The sequence below is a fragment of the Nannospalax galili genome, unplaced genomic scaffold (assembly GCF_000622305.1).
Source record: "Nannospalax galili isolate Female #2095 unplaced genomic scaffold, S.galili_v1.0 scaffold252, whole genome shotgun sequence".
NCBI classification, from domain to species: Eukaryota; Metazoa; Chordata; class Mammalia; order Rodentia; family Spalacidae; genus Nannospalax; species Nannospalax galili.
In genome coordinates, this window is record NW_008333886.1 from 3,742,308 (window position 1) to 3,758,488 (window position 16,181).

At 42.5% G+C, this 16,181-nt stretch overlaps 1 protein-coding gene across 1 annotated transcript in view; it reads left to right on the forward strand.

Moving 5' to 3' along the window:
- Positions 1-15,548, forward strand: part of Dsg3 (desmoglein 3) — a 31,262-nt gene extending 15,714 nt beyond the window's left edge. Inside the window, exons 10-16 of the mRNA XM_008828855.1 lie at positions 430-569; positions 1,890-2,117; positions 4,221-4,478; positions 7,590-7,729; positions 8,393-8,456; positions 12,072-12,301; positions 14,943-15,548. Of these exons, the coding sequence (XP_008827077.1) occupies positions 430-569; positions 1,890-2,117; positions 4,221-4,478; positions 7,590-7,729; positions 8,393-8,456; positions 12,072-12,301; positions 14,943-15,548 (1,666 nt within the window). The remainder of the gene's footprint in view (positions 1-429; positions 570-1,889; positions 2,118-4,220; positions 4,479-7,589; positions 7,730-8,392; positions 8,457-12,071; positions 12,302-14,942) is intronic.
- Positions 15,549-16,181: the final 633 nt, after the last annotated feature.

Genomic DNA, 16,181 nt, shown 5'->3' on the forward strand with positions numbered 1-16,181 from the left:
AAAAATAACGGATTCATAAGCTAGTGGAAACAAAAAGAGAATTAGCCTGTTGGGAAAGCGTAGGAAGGCTGAGTCTTGCAAAGTTTTCGAGCTCATCATAAGAGCATGCTCCAGATAGGACACGATGACACATTAATCCAAGGGGTATACAAAGTCAATAGCGGCTGAAAAGTGAGATTACCGTGCAGGGTAATCTTTGCAAGGGCAAAGACAAAAGTACCTCACTGCATTTTTCTTACAAGCAGAAAACTGAATAAACAGAAACGTGGAAGGATTATGAAACATGCCCGTCCATGTTGTATTAATTTTCAGACATTCTTTTTAAGTGCACATACATCTTAGATTATATATAAATATGTTGAATGTAAAATGTCATTTTCATTAAATAAATAACATTTTATACGTGCCATTTTTTCTATTATAAAACAGATACGTTCTGGGTCGTAATGATGGCGGTTTGCTCGCTATCGATTCAAAAACTGCTCAAATCAAATTTGTCAAAAACATCGACCGAGATTCTACATTCATAGTGAACAAAACAATCACAGCCGAGGTTCTGGCCATAGATGGTAAGAAAATGTGTGGGGCTTTGAGGGGAATCTTTTTCCCAGTTAGCATTTCTTTGTGAGGATATAGTTGTAATTATTTCATGCATCTCCTTTACCATTGGATAAAGACCATTATCCTAGGGGCTCTGGGCCTCAAATCTGACACACCAGAACCTAAGAGAGCCTGATAATTCCCACCTCTCAGTGGGGTTGGTAGAAACCATGACTGTTTGACCCCTGTGGTTTACTGTGGTTGAGGGAGAAATTGTGTGTGTGTGTGTTTGTGTGTGTGTGTGTTTGCATGAGTGAATATGTTTGTGCACATGTATGCATGTATGTGTGTATATGTGCCCATGCATGCACCAGTGGTTGAGGTCAGATGCTTTTCTTGATCGCTGCCCATCTTATTTTATAAGACAATCTGTAGCTGAACCTGGAGCTCACAGACTGAGCTAGACTGCCCACCAGAAAGCTCAGGGTTCGTCCTGCATCTGCCTCCCCATTTCTGAGATTTCAGGCATATATCACCACACACAGTTTTGTTTTGTTTTGTTAATGTAAGTTCTGGGAAATCAAACTTCAGTCCTCATGCTTGCAGAGCAAGCCTTTGACCAAACCCAGAAGGAGGAAGTTGGATGTGTACTTACACGTGTGAGTGTGTATGTATGTGTGTTTGGTACACTGTGAATGGTGTATGCACACATGCATATATGGGGACCTGTGCCCATGCATGTGTGGAAGCCAGAGGACATCAAATAACCTGCTCTGCCACTTTCTGCCTTAGTCCTTGAGACAGGGTCTCTTACTGAACCTGGAGTAAGGCTGGTAGCTGGCAAGCCCAGAGATGGAGTTACAGCTTTTGGTATACCTGGGTGCTGAGGATCCAAACCTGGGTCATCACATTTGTACATTAAGTGTTCTTACCACTAAACTATCTCCCCAGCTCCAAAAAGAATTTTTTGGCCCACAAAATGCCTGGGTTTAGAGGATCAGTAAAGACTCCTACAGAAAGCTATCAGCAAAGCCCACTTCAAATACAAGGTCCTTTTGTAAGTTACCTGGACAAATTGTTTGTCCTTACACCATTAAACAGTAAGATTTCCTCTTCTGGAATGCTTTAAAATAATATTCATTGGAGATGTGTTTTCCCAAGTATAAAATTAATTTATGTTCAATACAATAAACAAACACCAAAAATAAACATCAAAAAATGTTAACACTTGGGAAAACTGCCCAAAACACTGAGAATAACAAAAATGTCTCATGGTGTAGAAAGAGAAGTCATCACTTTTTTGTTCAGTTTTACCCCAAGTATTTGATTCTCAGCTCTTGCTCTTACAGAAAATACTGGGAAGACTTCCACAGGCACAGTACATGTCGAAGTGCCCAGCTTCAATGAAAACTGCCCATTGGTTGTCCTAGAGAAGGAAGAGATCTGTAGTTCATCACCTTCCGTCGTTGTCTCAGTGAGAACCCTGGAGAGGGGCAGATACACTGGTCCCTACACCGTGTCACTGGAAGAGCAGCCTCTGAAGCTGCCAGCCATGTGGAATGTCAGAACCCTGAATGGTGAGTAAGAATAAACTCACTTTTATAAAGCAAAGCTGTTGCTTCTTTCTACTCCAGAATGAGAACCCGTTTGGCAGCAGGTCCTTTCTAGGGACAGCAGAAGGCATTTCTTTGAAATTGAGATGTGATTCTAATCTCTTCTCTTCTGAAGAGAAAAGGGATGATATGATCTAATTCTGGCATCTTTTACTGTTTTCTGGCCTGGAACTTCCCATGTGTCCTAGGCTGAACTTGAACTCTCAATCCTCTTGCCTCAGCTTTCCAAGTGCTGTGATTATAGGTGTAAGACACCATGAGTGGCTTACTTTTCACTTAATAATGGTGTGTCTGTGTGTGTGTGAGATGTGTGATGTTTGGGATAGAACCCAGGACCCTATGCATGCTAGGCAAGCACTCTACCACTGAGCTACATGCCCAGCCCTAGTAATTTTTGTACTTTTAATGTTTATTTCTACCTCCATAAGAGAAAAAAGATGAGACTCAGGCATCTGTTTAAACAGACAGCTGCCTAGATTTTGCCATGTGCACGCTTTCCTAATGAGGCAGGCTGTGAAGACGCAGCTGCCCAAAGCTTCATGGAGCCACTTCCCATCACTCATCGGGGCCTTGTGAGCACGGTGGGCTGGCACCTGTAAACTCAACCCAACAAGAAAGAGCGAATCCTTTCCCCTAACTTGTTCATTATACATTTCTATGTTTTTCAGAAGCCTCATAAACTTGAAAAAAAATCTCCTTTTCTGGACTGCGTAGTGACCATGAAGCCATTCCACACCCTTTTTAAACTCACTTTCCTCCACTCTTTTCTGTAGCAGTCTTGCTTCCTCTCATGGGTGTGCTCCCTGGCATCCTGGCCAGAAACACCAGAGATCATCCTCTGCATGACCTTATACTCTTGTCCTTTCTTATCCCAGTTAAGGGTCTAGCTCCAAACTTCACATGTACCATTGGTCTCCAAATGGGTTTACCAGATCCAAACATGGTCAGTCAGCTGACAGCTGGGGACATAGTGGTACAGCACATACCTAGCATTCATGAGGTCCTAGAGTCAATCCCTGGGATAGGTGGAGGGGGAAGGAGGAAGGAGAAGAAAGAGGGAGAGGGAGAGAGAGAGAGGGGGACAGGGACAGGGATCAGCAAATTGAATTGTGTTAGGTTGAGCAAGGCATGTGGGTGGCCATGGCACAATGTCAAAGGGCACAGTGAGGTCAAGAATGCTTCAAACAACACAACACTTCCAGGGTTATTTAAGGAACAATACAGAAATGGAGAACTGAGAACACTTGATGCCCAGTTATCTCAGAGGCAATGGGCCCCACCACTGGGACCCCAGTCAACAAGGCCCTCAACTCTTGAGATGAGAAGCAAGAGGCACAGGTGAGGACACTGCAGCTAAAGCTTAAAACTGATCATGTTGATTCAGACATGGGCCCAGAGTTCCTAGACACGGCATAAAGGTGTATATGAGGTCACAGTCGTGTGAGTAGTGTGTGGACATACAGGAGAGTAGATTAGCCCAGGACAGGGTCTGTGTTTGTGTCATGCCCACCTCCCATCCTCTTTAGTGGGAAAAAAAAGATGCGGCCAAGTCTTTCTGGAAGAGAATAATGGGCCTCTATGAGTCAAAAAGACAGTCAAGAAGGGTACCCCAGAGGTGTCCAAACTTTCAGCTTCTCTGAGCCACACTGGATGATTATCTTGGGCTACATAGGGGTGTCTAACCCACAGCCTAAGGGTAGAAAGAACATAAATGCATTTATTTTTCATGACATTGCAACAAGAAGTTGCCATCTAAAAACTTCATGCACAAGAACTGTGCAATCAAATTACAAAAAAAAAAACCACCTCGGGATGTCTTAAGGAAGTTTAGGATTTTATGTTGGGCTGTATCCTTAGCTGTCTTGGGCCACACAGAGCCCACAGGCCATGGGTTAGATACTCCTGGTGGTCAGACTGAGCCAGCTGGAACTCTTACAGCCCTCATCACTGCCCAAACCACAGGTGCCCTCTGTTTGTGACCACAGTCATAAGAGCTGTCTAGCTCTGTTATCAAAATAAGAAGTTTTAAGGGTCCTAGTGTTGATTCGTATGATTGTGTCTCCATAGATACCTCAGCAGTCCTACGGGCCCAGCAACAGGTGTCTCCCGGAGTGTACAGTGTCTCCCTCGTTGTGAAGGACAATCAGGGTGTACAGTGTGACACACCAGAGACTTTGACTCTGACTGTGTGTCAGTGTGACGAAAGGAGCAGGTGCAGAGCCCCCAACCCAAGCAGAGGGCCTTATATCACACACAGGGAGTCATCCTGGAGGCTGGGCCCTGCTGCCATCGGCTTGATCCTGCTGGGACTTCTGCTGTTGCTGTGTGAGTACTCCAAAGCTGGGGGAAACGGCAAGAAGAATCTGAAACGTGCTTAGCTCATCACTTACTGACAATTTGAATAGAGCCAAACAAGTCATGTATTTAGCAAACGTTTAGAAAACAGAACCACAAGGGCTAGGGAGATGGGAAAAGTTTGCATAAACGCCCACATAGAAAGCCAGGTGCAGTGGCACATGCTTAAATCCCAGCCCTAGTAAGATGGGAGACAGAGACAGGCAGATCCATAGAGCTCGCTGGCCAGTAGAAGACAGGTGTACGAGCAATGAGAGCCAAGGTGGTCCTCTGACCTCCATAAGTACACATGCAGATGCATGCTCACACTCACACTCCAGAGAGAGAGAGAGAGAGAGAAAGAGAGAGAGAGAGAGAGAGAGAGAGAGAGAGAGAGAGAGAGAGAGACTAGTACCACAAGAAAAAGAAAAAGAAAACTAACAATAACCTACATTCTGTCAGGGCTAGAGGGATGGCTCAGAGGTCAAGAGCACTGGCTGGTCTTCCATAGGACCTGGGTTTGATTCCTAGCACCATTCCATGGCAGCTAACAACCATCTGTAACTCCAGTTCCAGGGGATCTGATGCCCTCTCTGACCTCCAAGGTCATGGGTGCATTTACATACATGCAAGCAAAACACTCATACACGTAAAACAAAAATTAATTAGTTTAAAAAATGATCTATACTCTGTCAATAATGTTCATAGTTAAAATGATGTCTTTATCCATGAGTGAGCTACTTTCTAAAATGTCTTCTCCACATTTAAGTCTCATGAGATTCTAAAACAAAAAGAACCCTGATCAAACAACTTGGAGAGGTCATCTAGGATCACATGGGCTTTCAGATCCACATGAACAGAACTTGGGCTCTGAGAACTTACTATTTAATTTGGCATATCCCCCAAACAGAGCTTACCCCTCCATATATGTCCCTTAAAAAAATGCTCACACCTAATAGTATTAAGTTTTCTGAAGACATGCATTATCCTTCAATAAAAGTACATTTTATTTTACCCAGTAGATGTTTCTGGAAAATTGCATTTGACTCAGAAATCTCATTAACCAAGTGTAGTTTGAATGTGAGAGTTCTCTACATAAAAGAAACTTAAAGGGAGTTATATAAACAAGAGGTCCTAAATAAATTCATAGTAATTCCCCAGTTTATTATACACTATTAAGGTTAAAACACATTTTAATGGTGATATATCCTACTTCAACCATCTTTAGAAATCACATTTGGTGGCTAGAGAGATGGCTTGGCAATTCAGAGCTGATGCTGTTCTTTCAGAGTTGGTTCCTGGCATCTACATCGGGCGGTTCACAACTGCCTGTAACTCCAGGTTCAGGAGATCTAATGTCCTCTTCTGGCCTCTGCAGATACTGTACTCACTTTCACAGACACACAGACACAAACACGTACACATAATTGAAATTAAAATAAAATATTTAAAAAAAAATACAAAGAAAGGTCATCTATATGAGCAACGTTTTGAATTTCAAGGTACTGTATAAATTATGGCCGATCTATTTTGTAACTTGACCTAACTTTTTCCATACTAATACAGGACTGACCTAATTTGCATAATTAGTATAGTTCCTCCTAACAATACTAGCAAGTCTTCATGGCATTGGTTATACTCCTTTTCCTCTATCAACTCACTAACTCCTCATGACAACCAGCTGAAGATACTATTTACTCCCTGATTGAGTGGATGAGTTAGCTGACCAGAGAAAGATTATATAACATGCCCAGGGTCACATAGCTGGCAAGTGGTATAGCCAAAACCCTAGAAGTCTGATTCTAGAGGCTGTGTTCCTAACCTATCACTAAAGCAACTTCTAAGAGAACAGTTCAAACATTAGGGTTCGTGAGGCCTTAACAGGCCAGAGGTGGAGATGAGACATTGAAAATCGACTACAAAGAATCACCTGCTTTTAAGAATGAGTATTTTATTCCAGTAGCAGAAAAACTACATTTGTCTTTATTGTCAGGAATGCACAGAAAGAATGGTAGAATGGCTGGAAGACCCTCCAAACAAGGGGCTCTTGGGTCACCACTAAGAGTACATTGATAGGGAATGGAGAGATGGCTCAGCAGTTAAGAGCACTGAGTACTCTTGCAGAGGACACAGGTTTGATTCCCAGCACACACATGGCAATTGCCAACTGTCCATAACTCCAGTTCCAGGGGATCTGATGCCCTCTACTGATCTCCCTGGGCATTGCATGACAAGGGTGCACTTACATGCATGCAGACAATATACTCATACACATAAAAAAAATAGTACATTGATAGGGGATTGGGAGGTGATTCTGTGGGTAAGAGTACTTACTTGCTCTACAAGCATGAGTACCTGAGTCTGAATCCTCAACACCTATGTGAAAAACAGTCAGGCATGAGTACCTGTGACCGTAGCACTGAGGGGCAGAGACAGATGGACCTTAGAGCTCACTGGTCACCCAGCCTCAACAAACAGGGAGCTTAGAGCTCAGTGAAAGACCCTGTCTCAAGCTAATAAGACAGAAATCAATGGAAGACACCAAATATCCTGGCCTGTATAAGTACATACATGGACGTGTGTACACACATACTCACATGTATGCAACATACACACACACACACACACACACACACACACACATACACAGCACATTGTTAGCCATTGACTAGGCCATCTCTAGTTATCTCTGGCTTTGGTTGAGCAACTACTATTTACTAAGAAAGTCCTGAAGACCAAATTATTGAAATATTATCAATAGCCACCTAAAATCTTGCCAAAAGGTATCAAAGATGTACGCAGAAAAACAGAGACAGAGACAGAGATTCTTCCTGTACAAATTAATTCAATAGTAATGAAATGTATTCAGGAAAGGAATCAAAGAAGTGATCAACCCCTCCAGTCAATGCCCTGACCCCTTCAGTTCTTAATCATATGAAAATTTTTGCACTTCATTTACTAAATTTTATTTTGTGGGCATTTTGCCTTTTATTAGCAATATTCCTTAAGAATTTATTGTTTTGCCTTTGTAACAGTTTTGACAGTTTTGCCAAATTGCTTCCCACTGATTCAAACCTTCTACTGTTTCTTTGTTTCCCCCAGTGGCTCCCCTTCTGCTGTTGACCTGTGACTGTGGGACAGGTCCCATCGGAGGGGTGACAAGTGGTTTCATCCCAGTGCCTGATGGTTCAGAGGGAACAATCCATCAGTGGGGAATCGAAGGAGCCCAGCCTGAAGACAAGGTGGGCATCTTGTTTATAAAATATTGTATTAGTTACTGTCCTGTTGCTGTGATAAAACACCATGGCCATGGCAACTTATGGAGGAAAGAGTTTATTTGGACTTATGGTTCCAAAGGGATGGGTCCAAAATGGTGAAGAGGCCTGGCAGCAGGCAGGCATGATAACAGCAGCAGGACACTCAGCGCTCATACTTTGAACCACCAACATGAAGCAGAGAAAGCAAACTGGAAATGGAACGAGGCTATGAACTCTCAAAGCTCACCCCAGTGAGACACTTCCTTCAGCAAGGCTGTGCCTCCTAAACATCCCAAAACAGCAACCAGGGACCAGTTGTTCAAAGACATGAGCCCATGCGGAGCATTTCTCAAACTACCACAAGTGTTATTGCAGTCACGTGGGGGGAGAGGGTTTGAGTCAAACTGAGATGGGACAATGGGTAGTGGGTATAAAGAGATACTTTGCCGCCAGGTGGAGAACCGAGGCTGTAGTGGATGGAGCCATTCAGGACTGAAGCTTTACAAAAATCAGATCCTAAAAGTAGCCATGTCTAGAAGAATTTGTGCTTCTTGTAATGAAGCATTTGCAAAGGGCCACATTTCATTTGTACTGCTCTGAATCATGACTCGTTTTTAAATATACTTATTTTTTCAATATAATTTGCAGGAAATCACAAATATCTGTGTTCCACCTATAACAACCAATGGAGCAGATTTCATGGAAAGTTCTGGTAAGCAAACATAAAATTTACTTTTTATTTATTTGTTTATTTATTTATTGGTCCTGGACATTGAACCCAGGGCCTCCTTCATGCTAGGCAAGTATTCTGCCACAGAGCCATACCATAGCCCTTTGGCACTTCCTACTTTTGATACAGTCTCACTAATTTGCTCAGGCAGGCCCTAAACTTGATATTCTCCTACCTCAGTCTCTCAAAAGGCTGGGGTCATAGGTCTGCATCACCAGGCCCAGCTTAAAATTTATCTTTGAAAGCAAGGATGGGTTAAAGGAGAACTGAAAATGAGACATGGTCAAAATGGTGTCATCAGTCATCTTGTATGTGTGTGTGTTTAAGGGGAGCTATCCCCACTGAGGTAAGGACAGAGCAGTTCTAATGTTGGTGTATTCATCACTTCTAGAAACTGGCCTGGCCTCGGTGAATTAATTTATTCACTGATGTTAGTATAGCTCTTGGGTAATTGCTAATTTTTTTAGAAGTATAAAATGTATTTAAAACCACACACAAAGTTCTGTGTAATCAGGAATGATACAGTTTGTAATAACTTCGTTTTTAAAAAAACTCATGATAAAAATTTAAAATATATTTTCAATTACAGTATTCATTCAGCCTTATTCAGTTAGAAAATTTTTTAAAGAATTTTTTATGCTCTAAACAAATGAGACACACAAGGAAAATATAATAGACAATTTTCACAACTATCTTTACATTTATATTTCAATACTATTACATTTCAATGCATTTTGGATTCTAAGATTCTCTCTCTCCCTGCTACATGGTGAAGTGCTTTCCTTAATTGTTTCCCTTGTATGTGAAAAACTAAATCAAATATTTGGTGGAATTTAAGAAGCATTTCCTAATTTTTTGAATAAATGAGATAGGATGTCAACAGGTAAGAAAGGTAATTTAAAAAATAATAATAATAAATACATTCCAAAGAAGAGCCAGCCAAAGACCAAAAGTATGAACTTAGGAAGTTGATATTTCTCATACTTCTGTTCTTCACCTGGAAAACTGGTGAATATTTTACATATCCAATGATTCCTATAAAACAAACTATTGATAGGTATGTAAATTTATGAGGCAGATAAATACATAAGAAAAGAACCAAGCAGAATTCATGCTGATCTTTCTCTCTGCCATGTAATCTTACAGTGTTCTCTTTAGGGAACACTTAATAATAGTCTAGTATCCCAAATAAGACCATTTGCCCACACACCACAATGGAAAAGCTGCCCTTAGTTTTCACTATAAAACTATTTCTGGAAAAAAATTTCTCTTAAAGCACCTATCACAATGTTAACTCCATAAAAGCTAAAAAATATATAACCATACATTGCAATAAAAATATTTAATCTTTCTTAAGAGCTGTTTTTTTATTTGAATATAGTCAGCTACTTTATCACAGCACAAATATGTACTGGTGAGGGTATGAACTTGCTATGTGCACCAAAGTCATCAGGAGGGGTCTCATCGAATATTCAAGGTAATTTGGCCTGTTTACCCCTTTTCATGTGGCCCCAAATATATTTGAGATATTCAAAATAAACTGCTTCTATACATAGGCTTGTAAAATAACCTAAGTAGATCACTAAAATCTTTACAGATACATCTTAGTATGCTTCCCAATCCTCTATGCAAAGGTAGTTTTCCAATGATTTTTTTCTTTTTTGTGGCTACAAAGCAGAACTAAACAAACAAACAAAAAATCAAGAGAAATCACATAATCTAGAGACTCTAATAATTCTGTATATTTACCTTGAAGGACTGGGAACTGACACTGATTACCCAGCACCAGTTCCCTCAAGAAGCCTTCACATCAATAGATTTAAAAATACTAAACTCTGATTGTGAGGGGCTGACCTCAGCCATTTGAAATTATCTGAATGAAGAATATAGTCTTGTAATAGTAAAGGGATAATATTCTCTACACATTTTGCTTGGTTTTGTTTGGCTGGCCTCAAACTCGGAGCATCAGGCTGGTCTTTGGAAACTATTTCACAAGTCTAGAAAAATGTAAAAAGCATGTGTGAATCCACCACCCAACTCTGCCTATTGCTAACATGGGTCATATTTGTGGTAGGAGTCTCAGGCGTGCACATCCTGGATTCTGTTGTTCTTTCCCATGTAACCAGACAAACCATGTTCTGACTTGAATTCAATTACTGTTTCCATTCGGTAACAATGAGGCATGAAGTTTGATGCTGTCTTTTAAGAGAATTTTGTTGGCTTTACCAAGTGATGATTTTATTCATGCTATCTCACTGCCACAGGCACCCTGTAAACTAGGGGAGCAGTAAGATCTGGGGCTCACAGCAAAGGTTTTCTTAATTTTATGCTTAGCAAGAGATTGTCTTTAAGTATCCAGCTTACACAATCTGCAGGAGATATCTCCAACTAAGTAACAGCTTTTATCAGCTTCTCTCAACATCACTTGCTTCTCCCATTAGGATTATATAGCAAAAACAATATTCAGAATTATCTATAAAATAACAACCCATGATGGGCTGAAGCAATGACTCAGTGGTTAAGAACACTTGCTGTGTTTAAGAGGACCACAGTTCAGCTCCCAGCACCCATGTCAGGTGGTTCACAATGGCCTAGAACCCCAGCTACAGGGGATCCAGCACCCCATTCCGGCTTCCATGGGCATACTCAGACACAGATATGCATACATACACAGAGATAAAAATATTTTTCAATAACCCATGAAAGTATACTATAGAAGAAACAGGAAAACAATCATAATTCTTTAAATTTTCTTTGGACACCAAGATACTGAGTTACAGTCTACTGCTTTGCATGGCTGCATTCTAGAGGCTTCCTCTTCAGTTCTCATACCCAAGTATGACAGCTTGATGGCAGTTTTCTTGTACCTGAGGACACACAAGCCCTGCCTCAGACACCTTCACAGCTGTGAGCTCCCTATTCTGATTTTCACTTCGGACTACTGCCACTGAAACCATAACCCCCTCCTACTCTTTTCTTCTGGCATGTGTTCAGAGCTCTTGTGCCTGCACATGTCCCTCGTCTGTTCCTCTGACACTCTCTGAGACACTATTATCTCAGTCTCCTCACTGGGTTGTCCCTCACTTCATTGCTGTACATGACAACTGTTAATGAGCATTCAAGCTAAAAAGAACTTTAGGAGTGGAGGAGATGGCTCAGTTGGTAAAGTGCTTGCCATGTAAGCTTGAAGATATGAGTTCTATCCTCACAGCCCATGTAGAAAAGCCGAGCATGGTGGCAGATGCTTGCAATCACAGTGCGGAGGTGGAGGTGGAGTGGGGGGGAGATTCCACCTGGGACTCATGAGTCAGCCAGCCTAGCTGAATCTGCAAGTTTCAGGCTAGTAAGAGGCCCTGACCCAAAATAAAACAAGATGCATGGTGTCCTAAGGAATGAGAGTCAAGGTTGACTTCTGCACATATGCACACACATGAACATATGCACACACAGGAACATAAACACACATATACACACATGCATACACACACACGCATATACACACATGCATACACACACACACGCACACACACACACACACACACGGATTTTTTAAAGCTCGCTGCATGAAATTTAAGAAAATCCCCCCTCTGTCTTCAGAAGTCTGTACAAATACGTATGCAGGAGGGACAGTGGTGGAAGGCGCTTCGGGAATGGAGATGACCACCAAGCTGGGAGCAGCCGCTGGATCGGGAGCTGCTGCGGCTCTTGGCATCTGCTCCTTGGGGCATTCGGGAACGATGAGAACGAGGCATTCCACCGGAGGCACCTTGAAGAACTATGTCACTGGACCAGTGAACATGGGCTTCCTGGATTCATACTTCTCTCAAGTAAGTAGGTGGTAAACTGCTAGGCTTTGTTATCTTACTGATGGAAGAGATCTGGTTAATCGATTATATACTTCAGTGTTGTTTTGTTTTGTTTGAGACAGCATCTCCCTGTAGCCACACCTGGCCTGGAACTCACTGTGTAGATGAGGCTAACTTCAGTCTCACAGAGAATCACCTGCCTCTGCCTCCCAAGTGCTGAGATTAAAGGTGTGTGCCACCACGCCTGGCTTGTGACTCATTCTTCAGCTTGTTAAGTGTAGGGAAAGAAGTTTCCTCTTGTCAAAATAATAAAGATAATTTTGATAGCTGTCAAAATTGAGTCAGTAGTTGAAAATGTATGTGCCAAGTCCAACAAGGACTAAGTGGATGCAAAGTTCCTAATTAGGGTGAGAATTGTCTCACAGGACGCCTAATGGGAGAGCTCCCGCACCCTGACCCCAACACAAAGATTAAATACAGCCCAGCGATAACCTCCAAGTATCATATACAGCCGCTATGGAGACCAAAATCCATATATAATCAAGAACTAAAATGCAGCTTACGCTACACATATTTTGATGGAATGTCAACCATATTGTCAAATCCCACATATTAGAACAAGATTGTTAGTATAAAGTGTTTCCTGAAGCCAGACTCAGCAACACAAATATCACATGCTTTTTCTAATATGTGGAATTTGGATTTAATTTTATAAGACATGAAATTAGAAGGGGGACTTCTGGGTAGGGAAGGGGATCATGGGAGAGGAGGCGGGTCAAGAGAGGAGAAACATGGGCGAGGGGAGGAGGGTCAAGAGAGGATAATAGGCAGGAAAAAACCCTATCTCATTGGTCATTGAGGTGGCTCACTGGGTAAAGGCACTGGCCACCAAGCCTGCTGACCCAAGTTCGATCTCTGGGACCCACGTGGTGGAAGGAGACAACCGACTCTCATAAGTTGTTCTCTGAGCTCCACTCACACACGGTGACACATGCCCCCTCCACACACAGTAAATAAGCAAAATGTGAGGGGAAAAAAGGAAGAGAGAGAAAGAAATGGAAAGAAAAGAAAAAAAAACGGGAGGGAGGGAGGGAGCGAGCGAGCGAGCGAGCCAGGTGTGAGAGCGAACACCTTTAATCCTAACACTAGGGAGGCAAAAGCAAGGGGATCTCTGTGACTTTGAGGCCAGCCTGGTCTGTGTGGTGAGTTCCAGGCCAGTCAGAGCTACACAGTTCTCAAAAAATAGCATGAATGTGGTGTATATAAATTCACTCGGGCACACACACATAAATAAATAAATAACAAATATTTAAAGAAGAAACCTGTGTTTTCTCTCAAGTGCAAGAGCTATTTTTAACTCTGTGTGTGTGTGTGTATGTGTGTGTGTATGTTGTATATGTGTGCCTCCAAGAAGGCCATCAAAGGGCATTGGATCCCCTGGAGCTGGAGTTACAGGCAGCTGTGAGCTGCTTGATATAGGTACTGGGAACCAAATCTAGTTCTCTGCAAGAGCAGCAAGGGCTCTTAACTACTGAGCCATTTCTCCATCCCCAATGATTAGTTTTTAATTGTCAATGTGCCACAACCTAGAATTACCTGAGAAGAGAGCTTCAGTTGGGGAATTGTCTAGATCAGGTTGGTCTGTGAGCAGGGCTGTGGGGCGATTGTCTTGATCGCTAACTGCAGTAGGAAGACCCAGCCCACTGTGAGTGGCACTATTCCCTAGGCAGGAGTCCTGAACTATATAGGACAGGAGAAAGCCAGTGAGCATAAGCTGTTAGCAAGGAGCAGCATGGGTGCCTTTGTTCCGCTCAGCTCTTGACTGTGAGTGTGATGTGACTCACAGTTTGAATTCTGACCTTAATTACCTCAGGTGGTGGGCTGTAACTTAGAATAAGTCAAATAAATCCCTTCCTCTTCTTATGTTGCTTTTAGTCAGTCATTTTATCACAGCTACAGAAATGACATTGGGATAGTACCTGTTTTTAAAAATCCTCCAGAAAGGATGCAAGTTCCTGCAGATGGTGAATCACTACCCTGGGCCTTCAACTTTTAGCTTCTCACCACAGGGGTAGTATGTCTTGCAGTCCCTAAGCGTGGAATGCTGTCTGCCCAGGAACGAGTCCTTTCATTTTCACAGCTCAGAGCTTTCTGTCAGCCTCAGAGCCATCTTGGCCTCCTTTGGCTTAAGTCTTAGGCAGGTTCTGGTATCACACAAGTTCTTTACTTCGATAGCTGTATGTTGACAATCAGACCCCAGAGCCCACCTCCATGCTGGGCCCTTGCTTTTCTCCTAGAAACTCCTCTGGTGCATCTTGAACACACAGGCGTGTGTGATGAAAGCTCAGAGAAGCCTTTGGGGAAAAGAGACAGTCCTGGCTGGACAGGAGCTGAGAGTAAAAGGAAGGGGCTGGATATGAGAACCATCCGGGAGAGACGTCTGGAAGGGTCATAATTCAGCCTATCATTTTGAACACTAAAAAAATAATAACAATAAATAAAAACACTTTTGCTGGGCAGAAAAAAAAAGAAAACAGGAAGAGAATTTCCTTACTCCTGTGGAGGGTAGTTCGGGCGTTCATACTCAACCCCTGGGTTTAAGAACAGGACCTGATGGTCTGATAATCCTTGTAAGACCGGCTTCTCCACTTTTCATCTTTAGAAAGCATTTGCCTGTGCGGAGGAGGAGGAAGAGCAGGATACAACCGACTGTTTGCTGATCTACGATGACGAAGGCAGGGATGAGGCCTCCTGTTCTATGGATGACATCAGCTCTTGCAGCTTCATTGATGACGACCTGGATGACAATTTCCTGGACTCACTTGGCCCCAAATTTAAAAAGCTTGCAGAGATATGTCTCAGGATCAATGACGAAACCCAGCCAGCTCAGGCAGCCTCTAGAGACAGTGGTCCTGGGGCTGAAGCCTGCTCCATGGAAGTCCCCCTGTCAGGGCCTAACAGGAGCCAGACTTTGCCTGGCAGTCAAGGTGTTTCTGGGCCTGTCCAGTCTGGGTCTGTCCACCCCACCATTGTGATCCCCGACCCTCTACAGCATGATAACTACACACTCACAGAGACTTACGCAGCTTCTGGTACCTTTGTGCAACCCACCACTGCAGCTTTTGATCCACGTCTCACCCAGAATGTCACAGTGACAGAGAGGGTGATCTGCCCCCTCCCTAGTGTTCCTGGCAGCACAGCTCTTCCCACAGAGCTGCGAGGTTCATACAGCATGCTCTACACAAAGGAGCTTTGTTCCCATCTCTGACCAAAACAAACTTGAACATACTGATAGAAGTTGGGTATTTTACGCAACTATATTTTTAAGTCTAGCAAACCTCCTAGTATTGGGCTAAGTTGGCACTTACTGAATATGCTGAAAACTGATCATGCTGATAATCCAAATCTTGTGGTTCACACCCTCAAAGTGGGCACTTTGTCATTTCTAATTCTCTAACATCTTTCAAGCTGTATCAAACCTGAATGTTTTGAAAAACAATCCTAAGATGACATTAGGTAGGGAACTCTCCTAAGCATTTTTACGTTTGTGTATTATCAGTGCCACAGGGAGGCATTTGTCAACTTAAAATACAACATGGGTTAGTGGATTAGGTTCTCGGAGTCAAGAGTCCAGGGTCTTGCCTCTGTCACCTCTTCTGGTATCATTAATAATGATATGAGAGTAGTATTAATAATCAAAGGACTTCAGAGATATCTGATGAAGCCTTCTGAGCTTTTGGAACAAAGAAAATGATGGCACTTGAGTTTTTGTCTTCTTGGTGAGGGGACTATATTTCTTGTACAAGCCAAGGGCTGTGGGCTCATGAGTTAAGCATGTGTGTGTTCATATAAGACTGTTTGGAAATACAAATATAGAACATGTTAGAAAGTTTAGCATGTT